Source organism: Channa argus, chromosome 16 (genome assembly GCF_033026475.1).
Source record: "Channa argus isolate prfri chromosome 16, Channa argus male v1.0, whole genome shotgun sequence".
NCBI lineage: Eukaryota > Metazoa > Chordata > Actinopteri > Anabantiformes > Channidae > Channa > Channa argus.
Genome location: NC_090212.1, coordinates 8209198 through 8234258, shown reverse-complemented (window position 1 = coordinate 8234258; position 25061 = coordinate 8209198). Strand labels below are relative to the sequence as shown.

The window sequence follows — 25061 nt, the reverse complement described above, 5'->3', positions numbered from 1 at the left end:
AAATGATTAACAATTTACTTTAATTTCTAAATATGGGACATTTGAACTACCTGATTGTGCATTAATTATTTTATTGATGAAGAAAACTTTTGTACTGTTAAAAATAAGGTGATGCAAACTTTGTGTACAACAATCTATACAACTATGTTGTACATAAGTTAAAAATAGAGAGAGAGAGAGAGAGAGAGAGAGAGAGAGAGAGAGAGAGAGAGTTGTTGGGTTAAAACCGTCGTTGTTGTGCCATCTAGTGGACATCATAACAGGTACTGCACTATAGGGGTAAATTACACCTTGAAAATCTACTTTAATTAGAAAAATTTAATGGATAAAAACTTTAATAATTTCTGTAATCCACATACTTCTTACACTTGTAGAACTTTGCTGTTTCAGATCTTGTTAATACACAGTGTATACTATGTATAATTATGCAAGTAGGCTGCTGTAAGTATTTTCTCCAGAGTATTTTCATTATATATTACTTTACTTTCATTTGACAGCTTTAGTTACTTTGCAGATTAAGCTTCCTAATACATAATATAAACCAATAACAAATGAGGGTGTATGTCAGTGAATCATATTGTTAAAATTGTTTTAAGCTTTAGCAGCTGTCCAGTTTTTGTTTTGGAGTAAAATTGTATTTTTTTGTTATTAACCATATCCAATTCAGGAGTATTTTAAATTCATTGTTTTATTGATGGAGTACTTTTACCTTAGCACCTAAAATACACTTTAGAGCATGTACTTAACACTTCAAATTCAGCACAGAATTTGTAGTGGCACTTCTACTTGTAGTGGAGTTATTTTTAGGCAGCTATCTCTGTCTGTGAGTTGGTAACAGATCAAAGGCATGATTTGTTCTTGTTTCATTGCAGTAGTTTATCAGAGCTTTTTTGCAACGATTCCAGAAAATGTTTTTAAAAATATATTTTTCACAAAACAATTGTATTAATTTGACCTTTTATTTGGTTAATGTTAAGAACCAGCTCAGATGTGCAGGGCTGGTTTCCTGTATTTCAGCAGAACAATCTATGTATATATATTTAAAATACACACAATGAAAAAGTATCAAACAATAAACAGTAGTAGCAGTCTTTACAGTTTATCAACGTGTCTCCAGATTTAAGTTTTTAACAAGTTACAACTTCAAAATGCTATTCACACAATAATACATCAGTAATGGTAATGAAATGTCATTCAGACGGTGCATTTTTTCAAGATAGTTTGACTCAATGGTTTTTTAGGTTGATAATACTTCTATATACTGTTTTATGTCCTAAGTCTTTATTTTCTATGTCCTAGTCTATTGTTTCAACAGCATCCAGGCTACTCCACAGTAATATGTGAGTGGGCATCAGGTCTTTAATCAGTTACTGACGTGGGACGAACACCAGGTGGCAGTTTAACTCAGTAAGCGAGGACTCTGTACTAAGGTCAGGGATGTGGCTCCAACACATTTAATGTGTATGTTGCTCACATGCTTCTCTCAGACTGATTTGACTTGCCCTATAGTGACTTTATGTAAACTTACCAGAGTGTGAAACCAATACTGAATATTTAGGATGTAAACATAAACTTAAAAAAATCATGGTCCCTGATGTGTAGTTGCCATTTTAATGTAAACAGCTGTAACTGTAATTCATAAATTTATGCTGTGCAGCCTGTTGTTAAGAAGAAAATAAAAAGACAATTAATTAAATATTTTTTAATGCATTCCAGGCACAGACAGATACACAATGTCTGTATGCAAAAGCTGTTCGCAGGTAAAACTTGCAGAGTGCTGATCTCACTCTCATTCTAATTTTGAATGGGTGAGTTTTGGGGTGGGATGGGGGGTGGGGGGTCAGAATATGTTGTTTTACATCCCCAGGGGAGCAATGTGAATTATTTATCTTGTCTTTCTTTGCATCTGCTTTACTTTGCATACCCGCTGACTGGTCCGAGCTCTAAAACTGCTACAGTTTTTTTTTCTTTATTGAAAAAAGAAGGAGAAAATCAGAGGTCAGAGTCCGTAGGTCCCTGTGTCATGGAGGTCGTGGGGAAAGGGAGGACACCCTCTTGCATAGCAGATGGGGACAATTCTGATGTCAGTCCCCCCAAAAACCAGCCAAATTCCTCCACTGCATTGTGTCTGATGTTCTTTAAGCTGCAGAGTGAGTGTTGTAGACTACATGAGGACTCTGCTGAGGTCAATCCCAACCCCCCACACCTCTTTTTACCACCCTCACAGATTTGCTACCATAACAATAAAGGACAATTGTGGGTACTTGAAGTCAAGCTGGGAGATGACTTGGAGAGCTGGCTATTGTTGGTATTAAGCATTGTTACCCCAACAATGTGCCCGCTGAATTCCCAGTTAAATGAAGGAACTGAAGAGAGGGGTCGAGGAGCAGATCTGAATTTTATGGAACCAACTTTTCTTTCTTTCTTCTTCTGTTTTGCAGGCATGTAATATTCCCAACATAGCAGTTTGAGGGTTGTGTAATTATGGGACGTTAGGTTGCCAGATCTGAAGTCTGTGATCATTGCTCTGTGGATAAAAGATCTCCAAAATCATATGAAGCTACGAGTCATTTACTTATTTTTAGATCCACGTAACATCATCCAATTAAAACCGAAGTCACATTTTTTTGCAGGCAGGAACATTTTCACCTTTTCGTTATTTAACAACATAAAATCTCAAAATCTCTTTGTGAAAACACTAGCAAGAACAGGCTGCAAAGCAGTAAAAACAATATGAACAAATTATCTCCATTTCCACAATCTAAATTAGTAATTTGTAAGTAAGTACCAATATATGTAAGCAAACTCTAGTACAAAGACTTTTGTACTTAGTTCATACTTGTAGACTTTGGTACTGCAGCAAAGAAAGCATTTTATTTTAATTTTAATGAAGATGTAAGGTTATTAGGACAGAGGTGGGTTTAAATTATTTGCTATGGAAATCTTGGCTAAGAAATATTTAAGTCAAGTCCAGACGCTGCACTTCCTTTTTAGAAAATCTGGAAATAGAATTACAGATTTAAACATAGTTTAATTGTAATGGGCAAATGCCATTTTTCTTAATGGACCTTGTGGTGAAAGTTGGTCCTGACCAGGTCATTGTGTCATTCTGCTTGTGTAAAACTTCCACTTCCCTGCTTTTGACAGGATTCATCTGTACATAAATAAATTATAACAAAAAAGTGAATGATTGAATTGTCACCTATAGTACAACGAAGAACCCTAAGTAGGATGTGTTTGACCTCAGGCCAACAGATGTCCAACAATAAATGCCATTACCTTGGCCTCAGTATGACCAGAGATATTGTCTTGTTCACAGAGAAGCTTAATTAAAAGGAAGACATGCAACGCTTTGCACCACAATGATGAACATGTAATAAAGGAGGAGGGAAAGGACAGGGAGTGTTGTGTGTTTTTGACCTGGCGTTGTCTGGTCATGAGACGTTGGTGAACTTTGGCCTTTTGTCCACTATGTGAGCATAAAGAGTTTGTTTATGCCATAAAACATACCAAAGAAACGTGTCTCTACCTAATCATTGTCTGGGCCAATGTGGTAACTGTAAAAATAACTGAATTTTTTTAGATCTTTGAGCAAACGTGCAAACATTGGTTTCACAGTGTTTGATCTTCTCTGGCAGAGCTGTTGTTGAAGCCTCTAAACAACAATGAAGACCTAATGAAACAGTGTTTGTTTGGACCAATATTTGTTTCCTGCTAAAGAGATTTTCTGTAACTGTAAAGAGGATTACTCACTTCAGCACCACCAACAGACACTTAAGCAGCTGTTACTCAATCGTTTTACGGTGCTCTTGCTCTTTTGTGTAATAATAAGAGTGATTCAAAAGACAACAACTCTGCACTCTGCCTTGAAGGGTTTGTAGAATAAATGTTTTATTGTTTCTCCCTGGTCTGTGTCGAGATGATCAAATGGAAATGAAGGTTAATCGGTGATGAATTCCTTTTGTAATACAAACTAGGAGCTGGAATTCTGAAAATCAACGTTTTTGCTCTACATAAAACCTCTCAACAGTTGCCCTCTCTATATTTTTTAAAACAAAGTCAAAACCTACTCACTTTTAAGCAAAAACAGCCAATATGAACATAAACATTTTGACTTCTGAGGTTGACTGATTTTGATAGGATTAGTGGATGATCCACTAAAAGCTAATGCTTGTGTTTGTGGTGGAGACAGCTTTGTGTCAGGATGAGGATCACAGTGTTGTCTCCTGCAGGCAGAGACTGAGCAATGATGACATCAGAGTGACTAGTTTATCAAATGCATCGCTGACTTTATCAAATTGATTGTTATGTTGTAGTGAAATGTGATATACTGTATTAGCAGGCTGTGATGGAAATAGAGAATTCGCTTCAGTAGAGTAGTGTAGATTCTAATATTATTAGATAATATTAGAATCTACACACACGTAAATGATTAAAACATTACAGATTATGCAGACACAATTGATTATGTGTTATAATATTATGTATCATACTTTCAGTCAAAATTACACTCCAATACACATCTGGCAGAAAACTTGTCAGTGATATAAAAGTAAGAAAATACTAAAGAACTGTCATTATAATTTAGTAAGATGATGTCTTTAAGTGTTGTTTGTGTTCAGTCAGCAGAAAAGCAGACTACCCTAAAATTTTGAAACTAGAATAAGGGATTGTTTTGCTTAAATATTACTTTAAGTTGCAAATTATTTTCTGTGGATTAATTTAATCAATTCACAAATTCTTTCACGCATATAAAATAATTGAATTATCACTGATGCATTCATGTGACAGAACTGTTTCACACTGATTAAGATCCACAGCTCAAAGTGGATCTTATTATTGCAGCCTTCGGCGAGTTAAACAATATTATATCATTGCTAGAAAAGAAAGAGCAAATAAAACAGTCAAATGTGCAGTTATGCACGATGTAGTTAATTGCAGGTGGTATTATTATTGCAAATCGGAGGTGTTTTAACATTTTATTCTTACCGTAATTCAACAAACCGATTATTTTTTTATACAAAAATATTTTCACCTTCTAATACTACTGGTTCAGAGCCTCAGGTTGGGATGCAGAAGTCTCCCTGTGGGAGCCTGTGGATGCTCACTGCTCCCCCCAGGGGGGTGGGTTGAATGCAGATTTGAATTTCATTGTAAGATGTAAAAATTTGCTCAGTAATGACAATAACAGCTTCTATTTTCTATTCTTTCTATCTATAGCAGTAATTATAATATTGCTGTTAAATGTCAGTTATTGTGATTTTAAGAGGGGCCGGAGACGAGGCGGGGCTGTGCGCGCCCGACGCCTCTGATGCAAATATAGAGGCGGACTCGGATCTAGCGCTGCAGATATTTCGAAGGCTCCTCCCTGCTCTTTTATCGCCTTATAACAGGATATCTCACTGGCGCGAAAAACGCACTGTGTGGCACTCTTTTACACACAGTGTGGCGGGCTTATAGACCTTGTTGTCTGGACTCCGGCTTCTTTCCTTTTCTAAACTCACCTAAACCAGACTGCGTCGAAACAGTACATTCTTGTATCCAGAACAGCTTTGCTCCTTCTGATCTCACTGGACCGTGGACACTCTGCTCTTTGGCTTTTTGGGGATTTTCAATGACCTGATTTTCGCAATTGGGATTTAGAGGAGAGCCGGTGAGTAGTTTTATTCTAGTGCTTTTCTATTAAAAGTTTGAAATGAACACCGAAAGGGCTTTAAACCCACTCGGTGACTAAGTGGGAGTCCACTTTTCGGCTTTTGCTGGTTCCCCAGCCTGCTCGGTGGAACAAAGCGCTCCCTACATTACAGGAAATGCAGCCTGATGTGCTGCTTTTACGCAAGACAGTCCCGCAAAGCTAGGTCTGCGGGTGTCTCACACCCTACTACTCTACTCATCTCCATTCAGAACTTGCCATGAATTGTAGTTTACGAGTAAAACATTATTAGATTGTGTAATAAGCTTTTGTGCCTTGATAGTTTGAGTCCATCACTGCACAGAGAGCATCCGCAAGACGTAATCAATTATTAATATGGTCCCATTTGTAGAAGGCAGGCTGTTAGGAGGATGTGATATCCCAGTAGCGCATTAGAGGGATACTTGAAATGTGATCATACATCTGATGGCAACTACTTTAAAAAAGATAACCGCTAATCACTGATATTTCCCCTCAGGTTGTGCAGGTTGTTCTTCAGTGCCCACATTTGATCCTCCCTGGGAATAAGGATTTTACTTGCTAGAAACATGGACATCGACTATTACCAGCACTACTTTTTCGATAATTACGACACTGAGGAGGATTTCTACAAGTCAACAGCACCAAGCGAGGACATATGGAAAAAGTTTGAGCTGCTGCCCACCCCTCCCATGTCTCCCACCCGGACTCTGAGTGGTGCTGCCCTGCATTTCTCACAGGGAGACAAGCTCAGCTGGCGTTCCAAGGTGCTGGGTCAGGAGGAGGAGGGCGATGGTCATTTCATCCCCGATACTGGAGGGCTGTTCGGTAACCTCAGCTCCATCATCATCCAGGACTGCATGTGGAGTAGTTTCTCTGCCAGTAAGCAGTTGGAGAAGGTCAACGGCAAGGGGTTAGCTGCGGCGCAGACTTGTGTCTCTCCGGTGGCCCAAATCTCCGTGAGACCGAGCAAAACGCAGTGCGTCTCGCCCGGTGGTGCGCTCACAGCCTCAGCGACGGACTGCGTCGACCCGACTGCTGTTCTCACCTTCCCGGCAAGCAGCTGTAGGAAGCCGGCATCGTCTGGCTCCGAGTCTCGCTCTGATTCCTCTGGTAAGGAAGCAGTCATGCTCTAAATCGCCCCACCCTGCCCCTGCTTTAGGATTATATTGCCCTCTAACCGCGCATAATTTGGAAAGCTGGGCTGCTGTTGCATAACTGGCTGTGATGCAGCAGGGTGCACGGTCAGTGTGTCACCTAAAAGGTGGATTTTTACTTTGACAATAAGCAACATACTCCATACTACATGCTACAAACACCCATGCGGTCATTTAAAAACCGCGCCCCTTCACTTATATTTGAATTTCCCCTTTCTGTATCTCCCTGTGTTGCATTAGAGCGAGGTAAAGAGACAAGGTAGCTCAGTCCTAATAATTCATAAGCGAGAGTAAGAGTTTGAATTGTGGAGAAATTAGTAGTAATCAGCGACAAAGGTATTGATGATCACTGCTGTTAACACCTCAGCTCCTACCCTGTCCCCTCAGACTAGTGGTGATTTGCAGGCTTGGTTAAGGAATGAACTGCTTTATTGTCAGTTTAGTTGAAGCTTGAGTGGGCACGACTCTCTAAATGCAGATTTGTTTGTGTGTGCAAAAGATACCATTCAAACATCTTACCTGTAACATCTATGTGTACTGATAAATTACAGATGATGATGATGATGATGATGATGAAGAGGAAATCGATGTGGTCACTGTGGAGAACAAACAGAGTCGAGTGCAGCTGATGAATGTCAGGAAACCAGTCACCATCACAGTCCGTGCAGACCCCTGCCCCAAACGCTTCCACATCTCTGTCCACAGGCAGCAGCACAACTATGCTGCCCGCTCCCCAGACAGTGAGCCAGAACCTGAGGATGAGGAGGAGGAAGATGAGGCTTATGAGGAAGAGCCTCAAAGCAAGCGTGCATGCACAGCATCTGCTCAGCAGTTGGCTCGTGTCTCCTCCTTCTCAGAGAGCCCCCAAAACTCTGACACAGAGGACACTGATCGCAGGCGGAACCACAACTTCCTAGAAAGGAAGAGGAGAAATGACCTCAGGTCCCGTTTCCTCGCGCTACGGGATGAGATCCCGGGCCTGGAGTCAGCCAAGACTCCTAAGGTGGCCATCCTGACCCAGGCAACGGAGTATCTCATGGAGTTGCATGGCAGGGAGAAGCGGCAGCTCCAGGAGAAGAAACGCCTCAAATCCAGACAGCAGTACCTTCTCCGCAGAATATCTGAATTGAAGCGCTCTTGAGGCACAGACAAGCATGCTTTTAAATAAACTGCTTCATTCTCAGTAAAGAACTTTACTCTCAAGTTACTTGACTTATGAGAAGTTACAGTTTTTATATAACACGCCTCTTGTAAATAGCTGTGAATTTAGTTTGGAATACCTTCATGTTCCTTGGGGCTTCCAATGACTTTGCTGGCCTATGAACCAGTTTTTTTTTTCTCCCTCCTTTACACAGCTTGCTGGACAAGAGGGATAAATGAATTCATTTTTTATGGCTATGACCACAATCCTGGTATGCTGTGATGGGAAATGAGTTTATGGTTGACCTGTGTGACAGTGAACATATGTAACTTTCAGCATGTGTGTGAAAGTTGTATGAAATGTCTTTTTAATGGCGTGTGCTGTGTACACAAGTATGAATGAGTCGCTTCCCGACTTGTTTGGTTTTGCATGAGTGATTGTTTGATGTACAAATTGTTCTGTAAATAATAGCTTATCGCTGATGGTGACAAACAGAATCAAGAGCTGTCACCGGGCTTTGTTCCTCTGTATGACATGCCACCGGGCACCGAGGAGCCTCTATTTTGATAAGAAAATCGGAAAATTTGACAAAAAGGGACAAGTTGCACTGCTGTACTTTATATTCACATGTCACTTTGGTATTTCATTGCTTCTAATTTTTGTTGGATTGTAAAGCATGCTAATGGCAACATTAAATTTTATAATGTGTTTTCATACAAGTCTTTTTCTTTTTTAACATTCAGTGGAAGTTTGTGGATTACATGAAATGAATATCCATTATCTTAGAACATTTTGACCTTGGATTCATCTCAATATTGCAGTCACAGCTTCTGTAAGGTTCCATGGCAACCAAATGAAAACTGGCACTGAAGTGATGCTTTGCTTTCAACGTAACACATGACAGATTTATCCTACTAGTGTGGACAGGATTCACCACATGTGGTTGTGGTAGTGACTCACCAGAAACACAACAACGATCACAAACCCTTCAGTAAATTAGGTCAGATTTTGTTGGCTCAAAAAGAGCCAACTGCTTGATTTCCCCTGCTTGTTGTAACTTTGCTGTATTGTCACATAAACAAGCATGCCTTGTTGACCAGCTGCTGCTCTGCAGAAGGTTAGACTGGGCCTGTCCTTGAGACTTGCCCTTGAATTGAGTGTGTGTGTGATATCGTCGCAGATCCTCCCCTCTGCAGTGGCTGCTGCATGCTGGGCACCTGATGTGCTCTGAAGTAGGTTACGCACACATGCATACAATCGGTATCTTTAGAACAGTCCCCAAGGTTTGGAGACAGGGGTTGTGTGAACTGCTATGTGCATGTATATATGCAATCAGAGTGAAATGATTGGTACATACTTTGACACATGGCCCTTTTTGTCCCTAATTTGTCCCTGAAGTTTGAAATTCTGACATTTATTCTATAAATATTTGCTATGTGGTCCATGTAATTTGTGGGTGTCTGTCCTTCCACAGACGGGCTATTGAGTAATGAGAGCAGAGAACAACCTAGTAAAGGTATATTTATGGAATCACAAAAACGATCTGTACGCTAGCAGAAAAACTGAACGTCAGTTAAATTCATGCATGTGAGTTCCTGTATGATGCTGCTGCCCTCACAGTGACCTTACCAACAAGTCTCTGCAAGGCTTGATGAGTCAGGTTTGAGCTTCAGTAAGTTGATTAATATACTTAACCATTTGGTTCAAGAACAGCCTGACAGACGAGCCAGGCACACCCTGAGCTCCAACCGTCTCACATGTCGATGGCCTTTGTTATGGATTGGTTGGTGTTTCACCTGCCTCTGTTTACTCTCTGGGCCCCATTTGCAGCCCAGGGGCCACGGTTTTCTGGCACAGTTGGATATTTCCTTTAGAAATTTGCATTTGGTCTCAGGAGGCAGGGAGAGTTAAATGACCTGTACACACAATAGATTGTATGAACTCCTCACTGCACTGCTGCCTTTGCAAAATTTGAATAAGAAACTAATATTTATACAGAACTCAGTGCTTTGTAACACTCATATTTCATTTGTGAACTGAAAACCAGTTAGCCACTGTATCATGTAATACTAATCTGAGTGAACTTGTGATGAAGATGGGTCACAGTAAACAGATGACTCCTTTTATTAACCTCACTTGCAGCTGCTGTGCTGTTTGTACTGTATACTACATCAGGAAGTGAAACCAAAAATCAGATATCAGGTCTTGGACAAGATAGGAGCAACATGTCTGATACATTTCCTGTCACCTTCCAACTATAAAAATGTATCTACAGGAAATCAATAATTAAGCCCTGTAATCTATGGGATTGTTAATAAAGTAATAATGCAGTCATGTTTCAAAGACAGTTGGTCATTAATTTCAGGATAAACAAAAACCTGTAAACAGTTCGTTGTGTGTTCTTGCAGATGCAAATGAGAATATTGCTGGTGTTTGGACACATATTGTATTTCAATGTCGTCACTTTTTTGGGCACTAACACATGTTCTTAAAATCCCTACCACATATTTGCCTTCATTTAATAAGTTTTGCAAAGATAGACTGTAGTAGAATTGTCTTAGCTCGCAGGTGTGATCGCCAATTAAAATTAAAAAGATAAAAAAGCAGAGCACTGAGGTTTACAATGAGTTCTAATGTTGACCACAAACACTGGGTTAGTTTTTGTTTGGTCATTTTTGACAAAAGTGTTTTCCTGAAGTAGACAATGAGGTAATGAGATCTCCTTGTCCTGAAGGATGCTGAGTTCTGGCAGTTAACTTGTTGGACCAGATTTTCAGCTCTAAAGCTTATGCAACATCCACACAGGGCACGTGTGATCACTTTTACACACATGTTCATACCATGGCTATATCCTTTTTACAACATATGTGTCTTAATCTCCCACACATGCAGGCTGCCTTTATTATCCTCTATAAAGTAAGCTTTGAGTTGCTGTCCCCTGCACTAAATATCTGTGGGTTTTGCGTTCCTTTTGTAATAAAGGTCTAAAAGACAGGATGTGACAGCTTAACTAGTCAGACAGAAGTGTGTGTTTAGTACAATCAGGGTGGGACTGTGGAGAATTTAATGATTTGGGTGGGTGGAAAGAAACATTACTGATTTATACATGCTCTTTATTCACACACACACTCACACATGCACACACACACGCAATTCCATTAATCTTCTCTTTTCTTTTTCGGTCTATACACTTCTTCATCGTTGCATGTAATGGCATTTACAAAGCAGCTACTTGTTAGAAACAAGTAACTGCAAAACAGTTCAACAGAGCACGGAGCCCTCATGTATCAAAAAAACATTTGAATGAATAGTTGGCCCCCCTGATTAATGGGTTAATTGCATGATTAATTCAAATGGATTATATTAGGTGTGTATGAGTGTATGAGATCAGTGAGGAAAGTCCTTTAAGTAACTGAAATAGAGCTTAATGATGAATTATATTATACATAGCTGTGTGCTAATCGGCCTGTTGCATAGTCAGTATGTTTGTGCATGTGTTACCTTTCATGTACAGTACATTAACTCTGAACAATGGCTCAACCTGTGAATAGTGCTTGAAAAACACAAAACAAAATGAGCACATCTTATCTTTGGCAAGTCTCCCAAAAAAAGAGACACTACTAGTCATACTTGCTGCTCTGGAATTTCATGTTGATAAACCATTGATACCAGTGAGGTTAAATGAGTGTGAATCTTTAGTTTTAAATGTCACTGTGTGGTTACTGCAATTTACCTAAACAGGCTCTTAATTGAGCAACTCATCATAAAGTAAATCTGTGTTTCTGGAAAGTGGGAGGATAAACTTTCGCAACTGTTAACATCCCCTAGCTGTAGCTGTGGCTGAACCTCCTACCTCTGCTCTTTATAAGACAAAAAACACACACAGGCACATTGAGCAATATTTCCACCATGTGAACTTGGTTGTGTCTCGCCTGTCGTGTATATACTGCTTATTTACACAGTGGGGGAAAGGAGGAAACAGACCATACACTACACTGGTTTGTGATTCTAGGAGCATGGTTGAACTGACCCTTTATCTCTAAATAATAATATGCTGTAGATGGAGAAGAAACAGCTTATCTTAGAATAACCTCCTGTGTCAGAATGAACAGCTGTGGAACTGAATAATGTCCCATTAGAAGGCTTCAGGTTCAGTTTATGAGGACAAATTTCGGGTGGCCATATGCATAATCACAATGCTGGAGACAGGAGAAGTGGACTCATTGTCATCCCATTCTTACTCAACACTCAACACACACCCTTCCCCTTTATTTATTTTCAAGTAGCTGACGGTCAAGGAAGATGAGGAAAACATAAGCGGGAACAGATGCAGAAACACATCTGCTTGTAAGGCAGGCGCGCACACACACACACACACACACACACACACACACACACACACACACACACACACACACTCAGCCACAGAGATACACAAACAAAATGCTTGTAGAAACTTTCTCTTTTTGCAGTCCTTTATTTCTGTGACTACAGATCCACATTCCAGCCTGGTTGTGTCACTAAAACCCAGCCGGGGCTGCCACTGTCCATTTGATCCTAACAAGGTTGTGAGACTACCACAGAACAACCACATGAGTAGGCTGATATGAGAAGATAACATTATGTTACACCCTGTTTGCCCCTCTCTCTCTGTTTTCTTGTTTCTCTCTCCACGTTTCTTCTTTCCCCACTGCCCCCCTCTAAAGCAATCTGCTGGCTCCTGCCCTCCCCTCAGGTACTACCATTTGCTGATCTAGGTCAGTCTTCTGAGTTCAGTTTCTCTCCCTCTATGTGTCACTCACCCTCCCCATCGAAGGCCAGCGTTACATAACGCAGATGATTCAGTTGGAACAGGGTGTATGTATTCCCCTCTTTCTGGATACATCTGGTCCTGGCTGACCGGTGTTTTGCTTTAAACCTTAGTAAGTTAAACAAATTGTTTCCCTTAAAGCAAAATAAACACCCTAGGTGTTAATCAGTTGCTGAGCAGCACCTCCAGCATTAAGACGTTTGCTGTGTTAGTTGAGCCTTCTGACGAGCACTTTTCTCACACTTTTCCTTGGCCAACAGCTATTTCCTCTGTTGTAGGTTAGTAATATCTCAGACAAATGTAGCAGGGTTAACACGGGGCTCGGCAATCGTGTCACGTCAGTGGAGCAAGCCTTTCAACTCGCCTGTCTAATCTAGAGCTAATCCTAATCCCGTTAGTGTAAACACCACTGCCATCTGGACCAAGACACACCACAGCTCTGATTATAATGAATCCATCAAAAGATCTTCAAACCATCGTGCTGCGTGAGCTGTCTGTTGCTCGGGACAATCTCTCTGACCTGGGCCTATAACGCAGTCATGCTGAGGATGGACAGTCCAGCAGTTACACATACATAGCCAACATTGTACATGAGATGGTTTGGGCGGGAGACTAGAAACAAAGGCCAACTTTATTTTAGATTAGGACACAGGGAAATAAGTGAGGATGGGTTTCTGGCCTCCTGTTATCCCTCTGTCTTTCTTTTGAATTAAGCTACTTCATCATACCTAAAATGAGAGCAATAATAATGCTCAAAGCCGCTCCGACTCGTATTTTATATTAACAATAAAAAAGAACTATTTACATCACTGAAAATAGATCTGTGGAACATTGTAGTGTCTCTGAGCTAATTGTTTTGCTTTCAGAGTAGCAACTTTGATGTTTTAAACTTACTCTTTACTACTTTTTAAGCAATCTTTCAGTTGAGAGCAAGGAATAGACTAAGTTAACAATTACTTTGTGAACATAGTGGAGAATTTAGCAGCTATACACAGAGCTTAAAAAGTGAATGTAAGACCTTCCTTCTTCAGGTTGACACAAACACAACCCCAAATTAATAATAATGTTACTATACACCTACATGACTCCATTATAATACTACATTCTACTATTAGCCCTTTTTGACAAACTATCTGGAATCTTACCCTACTGCTTTCGAATACAATTAACTTCCTCAGCATTTCAAGGCACACTTCAACTTTTTATGCTTTCAAACTAACATGATGCAATCTATTCAGAGATACCACAGGAAGTAAGCTGATGCTGTGTGACTGTGATCTTAGAAATTGTTCAAACTTGTTGCTGTGGGGTTCTATCCACAGAGTAGCAGTGTATATCAGACATGGCTGCGCTCATGGTGAACTGGCAGCTTTGTCAGCCAGCAGATGTTCTATTGTTTGGCTCGGTGGTGTAAGGTTGCTTCAGTTGAAGTTGGGACACTTGCTGCATCTTTTGAATTTAGCCCCATTGAGAACCACCAACCCCCACCTTCTTCTGCACCAACCCCCAAGCTACTCAGAGAGAGGCTTTACCCCTCCCCCTATCCCCTTTAACCCCCTGCAGACCTCTCAGTTGTCCCCTCCCTATAACTATAACGCCTCTGGAGATCTCTACTACTCTTTGTCTTACCCACGATCAGACCTTCACTAATCAGCACCCCCCACTTCACACACATATCAAAAGCCAATTTCCCGACCAATTACTGCAGTGTGAGAGTGTATATGAAGAGTTATTTGCATTAACATACATTTAAATGCTAAAATGAAGGAACATCCAAAACCCCAGCAATGTGTGTGATTGGATGGTGGATGTGAAGATGCCTCTGTTTGTCTTTGTGGTTACAAACCCTTTCAATGTGACTGCTGTTGTCCTCTAGGCCTGAGTGACCACCACTGTGGAGCTTATGTAATAATCAGTGCCCTGCTTTCCTCTTCCCTACTATAGGCCTGTGTGTGTGTGTGAAACAGAGAGAGAGGGGCACTGTTATAAGGCCTAGGAAACACACAGGCAGCACAGACTTCCTGTTTTTATGTTGAACCAATTGGAGACAGGAAGTGAGAGGAACTGCTTTTGTGCTCTTTTTGCTCTGTGATGGGTGAATTTTTTTGCCCGATGAAACTAGTGCTCAGGCAGCTGCCATTCACTTACATACACAACAGACTTGGGAGATGGGGTGAGGGAATTTAGACTGTTGCCTCTCAAAGCCAATAACAACAAATTCAATAATGTCCCTTGAGCGCAGTGCAGATACTGTTAACGGTCTGTAAGGCCACTTCAGTCAATGACCTTCATGCGTTTGTTTTATCTTTGTGGTGGACAATCAACAGCAGTTATCACATGAAGAAAGGAAGAAAAGTCCATTCTTATGTGGGATACAACTGCATGAGTGTGTGAGTGAGTAAGTAAGAATGATAAATCTGGTGGTGCTAAACATGCTGTAGAAGTCGCATTGGAGGCATGATTAAGGTAATAATAGTAGTCCATCTTGCCTCAAGCCCCCCAGGCTGTGCAATGGGGGGGTGGGGTCTGATAACAGAAAGGGGGGTAGTCCAGGCTGTTACCCTCTTTGTTCTGGCCTGCTCTACTCATGCCTGCTTTTGTCTCCACCCACAGTCTACCACTGAGAAAGCATTATCTCTTTATCTGTCTCGCGCCAAAACTCAGGGAAGGGGGGGTCTGATTTGTCTTCCTGCTTTCATTCTCACTGTACCTATTCTCTGAGAACACTTACCTGTCTCCGATACATTTTTAAAGCATCTGCACAGTACAAAGTAGGTGTGCAGAAGCTCTTAAAGTCTATTGCCCATCTCCCACTTTCTGTCTGTTTCTGTGTCTCTTTTCTCTCTAGCATTTCGCGCCACTCGAGTGTGCATAAGCAGGGAAGGGGAGTGGTTTCACAGCCGGTATGAAGAAAGGCTGGCTCCTCTGAGCCTCCCGCCAAATGCCGGCGTTATTCAAATCAGCTCAGTGGGTGCGGCCCAACTGTCTCCATGTCCTGTTAACCCCCTCAGAGTTCCAGACAAGTACACAAAGGCCCATAAGTATGAGCTAAGGGTCATGTAAATGGTAAATGTAAAACTGACTTGCCACAGATACAGCAGAATTCTTCTCTGGAAACACTTCTATTAACTTCGGGTTTTTCCTGTGTCTTCTGTTCTTTTTGGACAGGACATTTAGTCTTTATGCATAATGTGGAGCTATTTATTGTCACATTTTATCAGTCTTTCTTTCATGAAACAGAATATTCTTGATTTTATTCTACAAGACAACAACAACAACAGGTTATAATAACACATATGAATTCAATCTTCCACAAATGTTCCTCTGGACTGGGCAGACACAATTCCAAAGTTTAATGGTTTAAAAACCCAACATTTTCCAGTTTTGAGCTCAACTTCCTCTCTCAGAGTTTCTCTCTCACATCCTCTTTGTGTAACACGCCCAACACTGAACAAGGAAGTGAAATGCTCAGAAATGCAATAGAAAGGGTTACTAATCCTGTACTACACTCTAGTGGCTCTGAGGATAAAATGCATGGAAAGACTGACTGAGGTTTTAACACCAACTTCCTACTGTGAGACAGTTAATGAAGATTTGAACCACATCATTTTTGGGACAGACAATTGAGTCTGAATTCTAAAGCCTCAGACTTTTAGATCTAAATGCAATATAAATACTTAATAAAGAATCTGGATTTTATGCCACCCTGTCCAATTCTGAAGGTTTTAAACAATACCAGACTCATTATTTTTTAGCTAACCCCAGTAAATCGATAAAAGCACTTTGCGTTTAGTTTCTAGAGAGCATAGAGGGGAACATGTGGTTCTCAGCCAGACACATTATCCTGTCTGTTGGTAGAACACAATCACAAATGGCACTTTGCATTGCTGGTTGTGTGTGCTGCCTGTAGAAGCACTGGAGAGATAAATGGACCCCTGCTGTTTTGTAATTTTATAAAATTTGGGTGTGGGTCTCTGGAAAACATATTAATTTACAACAATACATGGGCTTAATCTTTGTGTTGTGTCTAACTGTGTCAAAAAATGTGTATGTACATACTTTGCGTAGCCTTGTCAGACCTAACCAGTCAGTATTTGCTAGCTTTGTAAGGTAGCTGTCATGAGCTGTGTCCGGCAAGTTCCCGTCTCTGTCATCCCTTTGTTCTTTGTTCTGCTCAATATCATCTTCCCAGAAACCGTCTGTAGCAGGTAAATTGGTTGATAGTTGTGTTAAAACACTGATAATATTATTAAAATTAATTTATCTGCATTAAAACAAAACACCCAGACATCTTTGTTCCCTGCATCACCTGTCTGTTTCAAATTTATATTATATTTGCAGGGCTATATATGTAGTCTGGTGTCCCTACAGCCAATCAGATCCTAGATTCGGGAGTCCCAGCTGATCTGATTTCCCGGCTGTTGCCTGGCAACTGGGACTGCTGCTTCATATTTCTTAGAAAGATCCTGCAGGGGTTTACAGGAGGAAGGAACAAGATGATAATTAGATGCACAGGCGGAATCAAATGAACCAGGAAGGAGTCCATTTCCCACACTGCTGAGCAGGAAAAAAGGTAGCATACTATAAGCAGTAAAATGTACGTGAATTGCATTTGTAGCATTAAAACAAAAATGAAATTCAATTTACGTCAGCTATAAATGCACTGCATATGTAAGAAAGCATCATTCTGTTTCATATGTATTATCACATATATTAAATTCTGTGCTTCACTGCTGCTCCACTGAATGAGACACTGAAAGAGTTAAAAAGGAGGCGGATGGAGAAGGGCTTGGCAGGGTGTGTGAAAGAGAGAGAGAGCAACACGCAGAAATAGAGTAGCTGAACAAGAAATATAATACAAATGATATCCATCATAAAAGGTGCAGCTTGAATTTGGTCTATTTATGAATCTCTCCATTTCTCTTTTATTCTGGAACATCTCGCTCTCACTTGGCCTTTGTAGTGCATTCAGCTAAGTGCTTCTGCAGCTGCAGTCAGATTGATCTCATCTCCTGAGTGTTCTAGGACTTTGTGAATCGTGAATGTGCAAGAGTGACTAAGGACTTGAAAACTCCTGCCAAAGAGAGAGAGAGAGAGAGCGGGAGATAGAAGAGAAACGAGAGCTATCAGGACACACATTGGAACTCAGTGTGGTCCTGAGAGACAGAGCGTGGGAGAAGAGATGAGTCTAGAAAATGGTCAAAGTCTGACCGTCAGTGGACATGACTTGACCAGAAACGGTAGCAGCAGCAGCAGCATCCTAGCCCCCTGGGAAGATGCTAAGATTGTTTTGAAGCCTTCCACCCCCACCAGGAAACCTAAACCAGTAAGTGTCCTTACAGTTTATTGCACCATTCTCTCACAAGAACAGTTCTATGATTTAGTTTATTGTATTATACTTTCAGTAATTATTTTGACCAAGTACCTGGGTTGATGACACTAAAGAGGATGCTACAAGTGAATCTAAAGTTATTTCATCTGGTTGTCATCGGTTTAGAGCTGAATTATTGAACTTTTTAAGCTTTTAAATGTTTTAAATTCTGCACTTTACACTCTTGGGTTCACTACTGGCAGCTACCTAATCTTACAGTGGGCAACAGTGACATCACACAATGAATGACAGTTGAGAGAAGACAGACTCACTGACTTCTCAGGCATATCAGACTGTAGCTTGGGTTAAAAAAATAACAAAAAAACAAAAGAAGGTTATTTCCAGGTTTGCTTGTGATTTGAGTGAAACAGGATACAGAGGCCCAGCAAGGCTTTATTGTGTCAGATGGAAACTGAGAAACAGATCAGGTGGATAATTATCTTTCGAGGATATTAGTGCCCTTGTGTGAATTTCTTATCCAGAGAGCTTACAATAACTCCAACTTTAGGTGTTTTGCTGGAGGCAAAAACTGCCCTAGCTGTAAGTTTAGGAAAATATGACGCAAACTGTATAATAGATATTAATTTGTCAAGAGATTTTTGTTAATGTTAAAATATATTACAAGTAGGTGTTTAAAAGTTAAAAAATTTAAAAAATTAATTCATAACTATCTGTCAAAATGTGAACAAAAACTATTATAATTACATCTTGTTATGTGTTGTGCTGCTTACTCGGCCCTAACATTGTTAACAGGCTTCATTTTTATATGAGGTATCACAATCAAAGCAATAACAGCTTCTTTCGCTCAAACTGTATAAGACAGTCGTTTGTGTTGGCTTCATAAAAATGAAATGTTTAAAACTTATCATCCTCTCAGCCCAAGCCACAGAACGCCATCACCATTGCAGTGTCATCACGAGTCCTGTTTAACATGGAGAGAGAGCAGCAGATTTACGAGCAGCAAGGGATGGAGGAGTACATCAAACATCAGGTGGAGCACGAAACAGAGCCCTTTAGCCCCGGACCTGCCTTCTCCTTTGTCAAGGTCAGAGCCTCTGATGTGAAATGAGTGAAGGAACAATCACATAAGCATGATATCAAACCCAATGCAGAGTGATTCCTTGGTGTCACAGTGTTATGTGTTAGATCATGTCTCTGGAGGCGTTGGTTGAGTAATAGGTATTCAAACCCAACCCACTCAAACACACACACAGACACACACACACACACGCCTTCTGCAGATATACAGTATTGTCTTTTTTCAGTAACCTAAATCCACGTTTGGTCATGTTGCCAGGCTCTGGAAGCTGTAAACACTCGCCTGAGGGAGCTTTATCCAGAGAGCGAGGAGCTGTTTGATGTAGTGCTTATGACCAACAACCATGCATATGTTGGCCTAAGACTCATCAATACCATCAACCACTACCGTGAGTTATTAGTACACATGAATAATTAAACATTTACTTCACAGTGCTTGGCATTTTTATGGGGTCACAGCAGCTTTCAAATGATTTGTATGATAACATTTTGTTTGTATAAAAATGAGAAACTCAGGGTAGTTCAGTGCTGCACTGTCACAGTGTGTCATTTCTTGATGAGCTGACAACAATGCTCCAACAGTTTTGGCTATATAAAACACTAAAATAGTTGAATATTGTCACAAATAAAGTTATTAGCTCATGAAAAGTCGACACTAACACGCACACACACAAACACAGAGAGACACTGGACTGGAGCTGTTTGCTTTCACCTCTATCCTTCTCTAGCTGCTCTGCACAGCTGGTCCTTTCTATTCTCACTCGGTGAGAGACTTTATGATCCAGTATCCCTCTCACACACACACACACACACACACACACACACACACACACATGCAACTGTAACCACATGCAACAGTGTTATCTACTGACTGAATGAGAGGAAAGAAAAAAAGACACACATACAGAATAAGAGAAAAAATAAAAGAACTGTCAAACAACATTACAATCTTGTCCTGTCCTGTTGTTTTTTTTCAAATGAGTCCTATATGTAAAAAGATTCCTGTTCAGTTTAAGAGGTCACCGTCCTACATCTGGATGAACAGATTGTTATGGTGGGTTCTATTTTAATGGTTAACACACACACGATTATTTGTGACCCATAGATGGTAGGAGTTGAGAATATGTGTCTCTACTTCCTCAAACTAACTTAACCTTTACTTTTCTACAACTAATTATTGTATAGCTGTATATATAAATGTTGGCCTTATGTCCCTGATCACTTCTGATTTTCTTTCTTTCTTGTTATTTAATGAAAATGCAGAATAGTTGTCTTCATCAGATTGTTAGCATTTAGGGTAAACTTTGAAGGCAGCACTTGCTGAGCTTTTAAATCTTTTTTTTTTGGAATTCCAGAGCTGTTCATCGAGCGCTTCTGCATGACTGGGGGAAACAGTCCAATAGGGTACTTGAAGGCCTACCACACTAACCTTTACTTATCTGCTGACCCAGTCAAGGTTAGAGAAGCTCTGGAGGAAGGTGAGCGCAAACAAGAACTCCTATACATACATTACTTAGCTGTGGAAAATGTGCTGCCCATCTGTATGAAATACTGTGTGTAAACCAGGTATAGCTGCAGCCACCATGTTCACTCCAGAGACGATAAAGGAAGTGTCGGAGACTCAGCTGCGTGTTGCCTTCGATGGTGATGCCGTCCTCTTTTCCGACGAGTCTGAGCGCATTTACAAGGCTCATGGACTGGACAAGTTCTTTGAGCATGAGAAGGCCCACGAGAATAAGCCACTGGACCATGTAAAGTATACAGTCACTCTGTGACCAGTCAGAAGATTAGAATCAAAATAATGTAATTTGCGGTTAAAACTAAAAGTTATCACATCAAAAATGTTGGCTATACAGTATGAAATCCATGTGCGTATACTCTCACTGGCCACATTATTAGGTTCACCTGTACAATCTAACACAATCAAATACAGCAACTCTGCCATGAATTTTTACAAGGTTATAATTTCTCAGTTCAGAGACTGTTAAAACGGTGATAATTCTACTCTTTTTATTATTGAGGTCATAATGAGTGAGACAACATCCAAATTAAGAATGGCACAGATGTCAGGAACTATCTTGGTATTTACAATGTTTTTTTTGTAAACTTTCACTTTTGGCCTACATTCTAACTATTCTATAATTTTAAGGGGCTATAAGCCACATGTAAATGTAGAAACAGCAAATTAGAGATGGTGGGGTCACTATATTCTCCATATTGCCTGCAGGGGCCATTGAAGGGCTTCCTGGAGGCTTTAGGAAAGCTGCAGAAGAAGTTTTATGGAAAAGGCCAGCGGATGGACTGCCCCATTCGGACATACCTGGTGACAGCTCGAAGTGCAGCCAGTTCTGGAACCAGAGCCCTCAAAACTCTGCGCTCATGGGGTCTGGAAATTGATGAGGCTCTCTTTCTGGCAGGGGCGCCCAAAGGCCCCATGTTGGAGAAGATCAGACCACACCTCTTCTTTGATGACCAGATGTTTCATGTGGAGGGGGCAGCGGAAATGGGGACAGTGGCGTGTCACGTGCCCTATGGGATTGCTCAGAAAGTTACCAAGAAAGGACTCAAGGACACAGAGACTTCAGCATCCAAGTAGGTTGGACATGATGCTGCAGAAGGACTAGAAAGTAAAAAGGTGTTCAATTTCGACATTCAGCTGCTATGGATCATGTCACTGCCAGAATTATTTAAAATTGTCCTGAAATATATTATACTTAAACGAACTGGATGCAATATGGGTAAATTATTTATTAATGACATTTTTTAATGACATAATGTTGGGGTGGGCAGCACGGTGCTGGAGTGGTTAGCACCTCGCAGCTAGTAGGTCCCTGCTGTGGAGTTTGCATGTTCTCTCTGTACTTGCATGTGTTTCCTCTGAGTACTCCAGTTTCCTCCCACAGCCCAAACACATGCATGTTAGGTTAATTGGTGATGCTAAATTGCCCTTAGGTGTAAAAGTGAGTGTGAATTGTTGTCTGTCTTTGTGTGGCTCTCTGTTTTCTCACTGAGATAGACTGGAGACCTGTCCAGAGTGCAGCTTGCTTCTCACCCTCATGACACCTGGGATAGGCCCCAGGCCCCTACACGACCATAAACAGGATAAGGTCAGAAATAATGGATGAATGGAATAATATTATATATCAGTAAGTAACATTTAAATCTACTGGAAAGGTTATTTTATCCACTGGTAATTAGATTCTGTACATCTGTTTATAAAGAAGTAGCAGTTTCCAATGGCAAACTATTTAAGGTAAAAAAATGTTTGGGCTGCCAGTTTAGGCCCAAGAATTTCTTTGACTGAACTGTTTGATCGTGTAACTTGGATAAAAGGGCTGCAATGGACCTAGACCAAGATTCATTAAAACACAATTTATTACAGCTTAATCAACACTTATAACTGCATTATTACTAAATATACACCCTCAGAGAGATCAGACTAGCAGACCTAGTAATTGTAGTAACATTGTTGTTGTTGAATTCAATATTATTATTCAAAAAGAAATCAATAAATACATTAGATGCAGCTTTCAAATTCTTGACAACGACTGTCTTTTTAAAAAGTTTTTTTTAGTGCTGTTTGTGTATAAATATTTCAATTTGCAGTGTGAAAATGCACATACCAGCAACTCCCTGTATTATTTTCTGTTTATATTTGAACCCTCACATTGTAAACATTGTTTATCAAAATATCAAAATATATTTAAAATCAAATAAAATATTAGTTATTTATTAAGACAGCAGTTTACCAAGAGAACACTGTGTGACTTCCTGAGACTATTTTTGTGGAGTCTGAATGCAGCTTGGATGTGCTAATTTATGCAACATCAACATTCAATCAGTCACTTTATACAGAATCTCTATTCGGATTTATACAATTTTATCGCATCATGCTTGTCTGCGTGTTTAGGTGTTTTTTTAAACTGGTGCCTTTTTCTTGTTGTTGTTTTGTGGATTGTTTTGTCATTCTTAAATGTTGTTGGTACTGTATGTATTGTGCACACAGGGTTGTTTAATCAGTGTATATTTTAAGATTGCACATAGAGTATATTGGTAAAATTAATGTATTTTTTTTTGTTTCCATTTGTAAAATTGTTTCCTGTGCAGGACAACAAAGATATCTTTTGAACATACTAAACATTTTTTTAGATCCATATTTATGCTAATTGTTCCCTAAGTGCCAAAAGTTTAGTGTCTCCCAGATTAAAGCCTTTCTGTCATTTTGATATGTTGTTGTTGATATTTTATTGTTCTGTGTATGAGCATGATCACGTTGGTATTTACAGATGTCAAATCTTCTGGGTATATCTGACAATCATGCAGTCATGCGGTTCTGTTTTACGATTCAAGTAAAAATACAAATATGCACGAATAGTTTCCTGTCTTTGTCCCTATAAAACACCATTTGGTTATTCTTCTTTGGGTTTGCAGAGGGGAAAACACTTTCAACTTTTTACTCTATGAATAAGGAAAACGCTGGTGTCACTGGTGTCTGAAAGAGAGGTTTTAGAATACAGAGAGCAGAGTGAGTTAACATTTCCCATTAGAAAACACGAGTTTAAGATTTAAAACACTGCTGGCCAAAGCAATTCTTCCTTTTCACGATAGAGGGAGACAGAGACTCACTGGTCAAACAGCTGATTAGTAGTGAATGGTTTAATTCTGACTGGCAGATGTCAAAAGCAATAAGTAAATAGGAAATGCTGTGGTTGACGCTTAATGTCCTCATTACAGCGTCACACTGTAGCCTTGCCCCTACTCTGCATGTTTATCAAATGAAGACACACTGAGCTCAGCAGTAGCTCTCACAGTTACTCAGCAATTATGGATGTTGATATAGAAGATATATGTAAGTATAAAAATATTTGTTGTTTCCTTTATGAATTAAATAAAACTGGTTATTGTTTATTAGAAAATATATTTTAATGAGCATTTTAATGTGAATAATATGTTTTTATTATCTCTTTGTGTTTTAATAATAGGTAAGGTTATTGTTGCATCTGCAGGTAAGACATCATAGTTTAAAGAAAAAGTGTTTCCCTTAAAAAGTACTCTGAATTCACAGCAGGGGGCTTAAGGTAGATGCCCTGCCAGGACACTTCATGTCTCTATGTATATTACTATTATAGTTATTATAATTGCTAGTGACAGCAGTTATGATGATAATAATAACTTATTTATCTATGTTCGATTTTATTTATTTATTGCCATGTCTGGTCCAGTGTTCTGTGTTTCATTTAAAAAATAAAATCTGATAGGAAGAGACTCTGACTCAAGAGTTTCCTCTGTTGTGTACTTATCCAGGAGGTGCAGCAACGGTGGTCCTGACTCCTGCTATTTTGGCCACATTGGGTTTCACAGGAGGTGGAATAGCTGCAGGTTCCATTGCTGCCAAATTGATGTCCTGGATTGCTTTTTTTTATAGAGTTCCAGCAGCCAGCCTGTTTGCTTTAGCCCAGTCAATAGGTAAAACTTTATATCTTAGTAGACATTGATCTCTCTGTTAACACAATTATCAGAAACCACAAACGAACAAACAACATGTTTTTAAAAGAGGAGTGACCTTGGCTGAAAATAATAAAGTGGTGAGGTAAAAAGAACCAGTAGGGTTCACTAATACATTAAGGATTAAATGTTCGTCCACCATTAAATGTAATGTTCATCTGATTGTTGCTTTGCTAAAGAGTTAATTCTTTAATTAATATTTCTGTGTGAAAAGGTTAAATAATTAAATTGTCACATATGATTTATAAACTACATCTGGTGAGGCTGCTCCAAAGTAGAAGAAGAGAAACTAGAATAACTAGAAGATCGTTTTTAGGAATTCTCAAATGTTATTATGTCATCTCACTCTAGGTGCAGGTGGTCTGTCA

General features: G+C 39.9%; 2 protein-coding genes across 2 annotated transcripts; both read left to right on the top strand.

Annotated features, from left to right (window-relative positions):
* Positions 1 to 5352: 5352 nt before the first annotated feature.
* Positions 5353 to 8688, top strand: LOC137101341 (protein L-Myc-1b-like). The gene is made up of 3 exons (XM_067479644.1): positions 5353 to 5653; positions 6171 to 6784; positions 7380 to 8688. The coding sequence occupies exons 2-3, from the start codon at positions 6241 to 6243 to the stop codon at positions 7967 to 7969; spliced, it is 1134 nt and encodes a 377-aa protein (XP_067335745.1). The 5' UTR covers positions 5353 to 5653; positions 6171 to 6240; the 3' UTR covers positions 7970 to 8688.
* An 8751-nt stretch (positions 8689 to 17439) lies between these two features.
* On the top strand, positions 17440 to 23414 carry LOC137101342 (cytosolic 5'-nucleotidase 1A-like). The gene is made up of 6 exons (XM_067479645.1): positions 17440 to 18105; positions 19028 to 19195; positions 19448 to 19577; positions 20544 to 20666; positions 20755 to 20939; positions 21416 to 23414. The coding sequence occupies exons 1-6, from the start codon at positions 17962 to 17964 to the stop codon at positions 21782 to 21784; spliced, it is 1119 nt and encodes a 372-aa protein (XP_067335746.1). The 5' UTR covers positions 17440 to 17961; the 3' UTR covers positions 21785 to 23414.
* The last annotated feature ends 1647 nt before the right edge of the window (positions 23415 to 25061 follow it).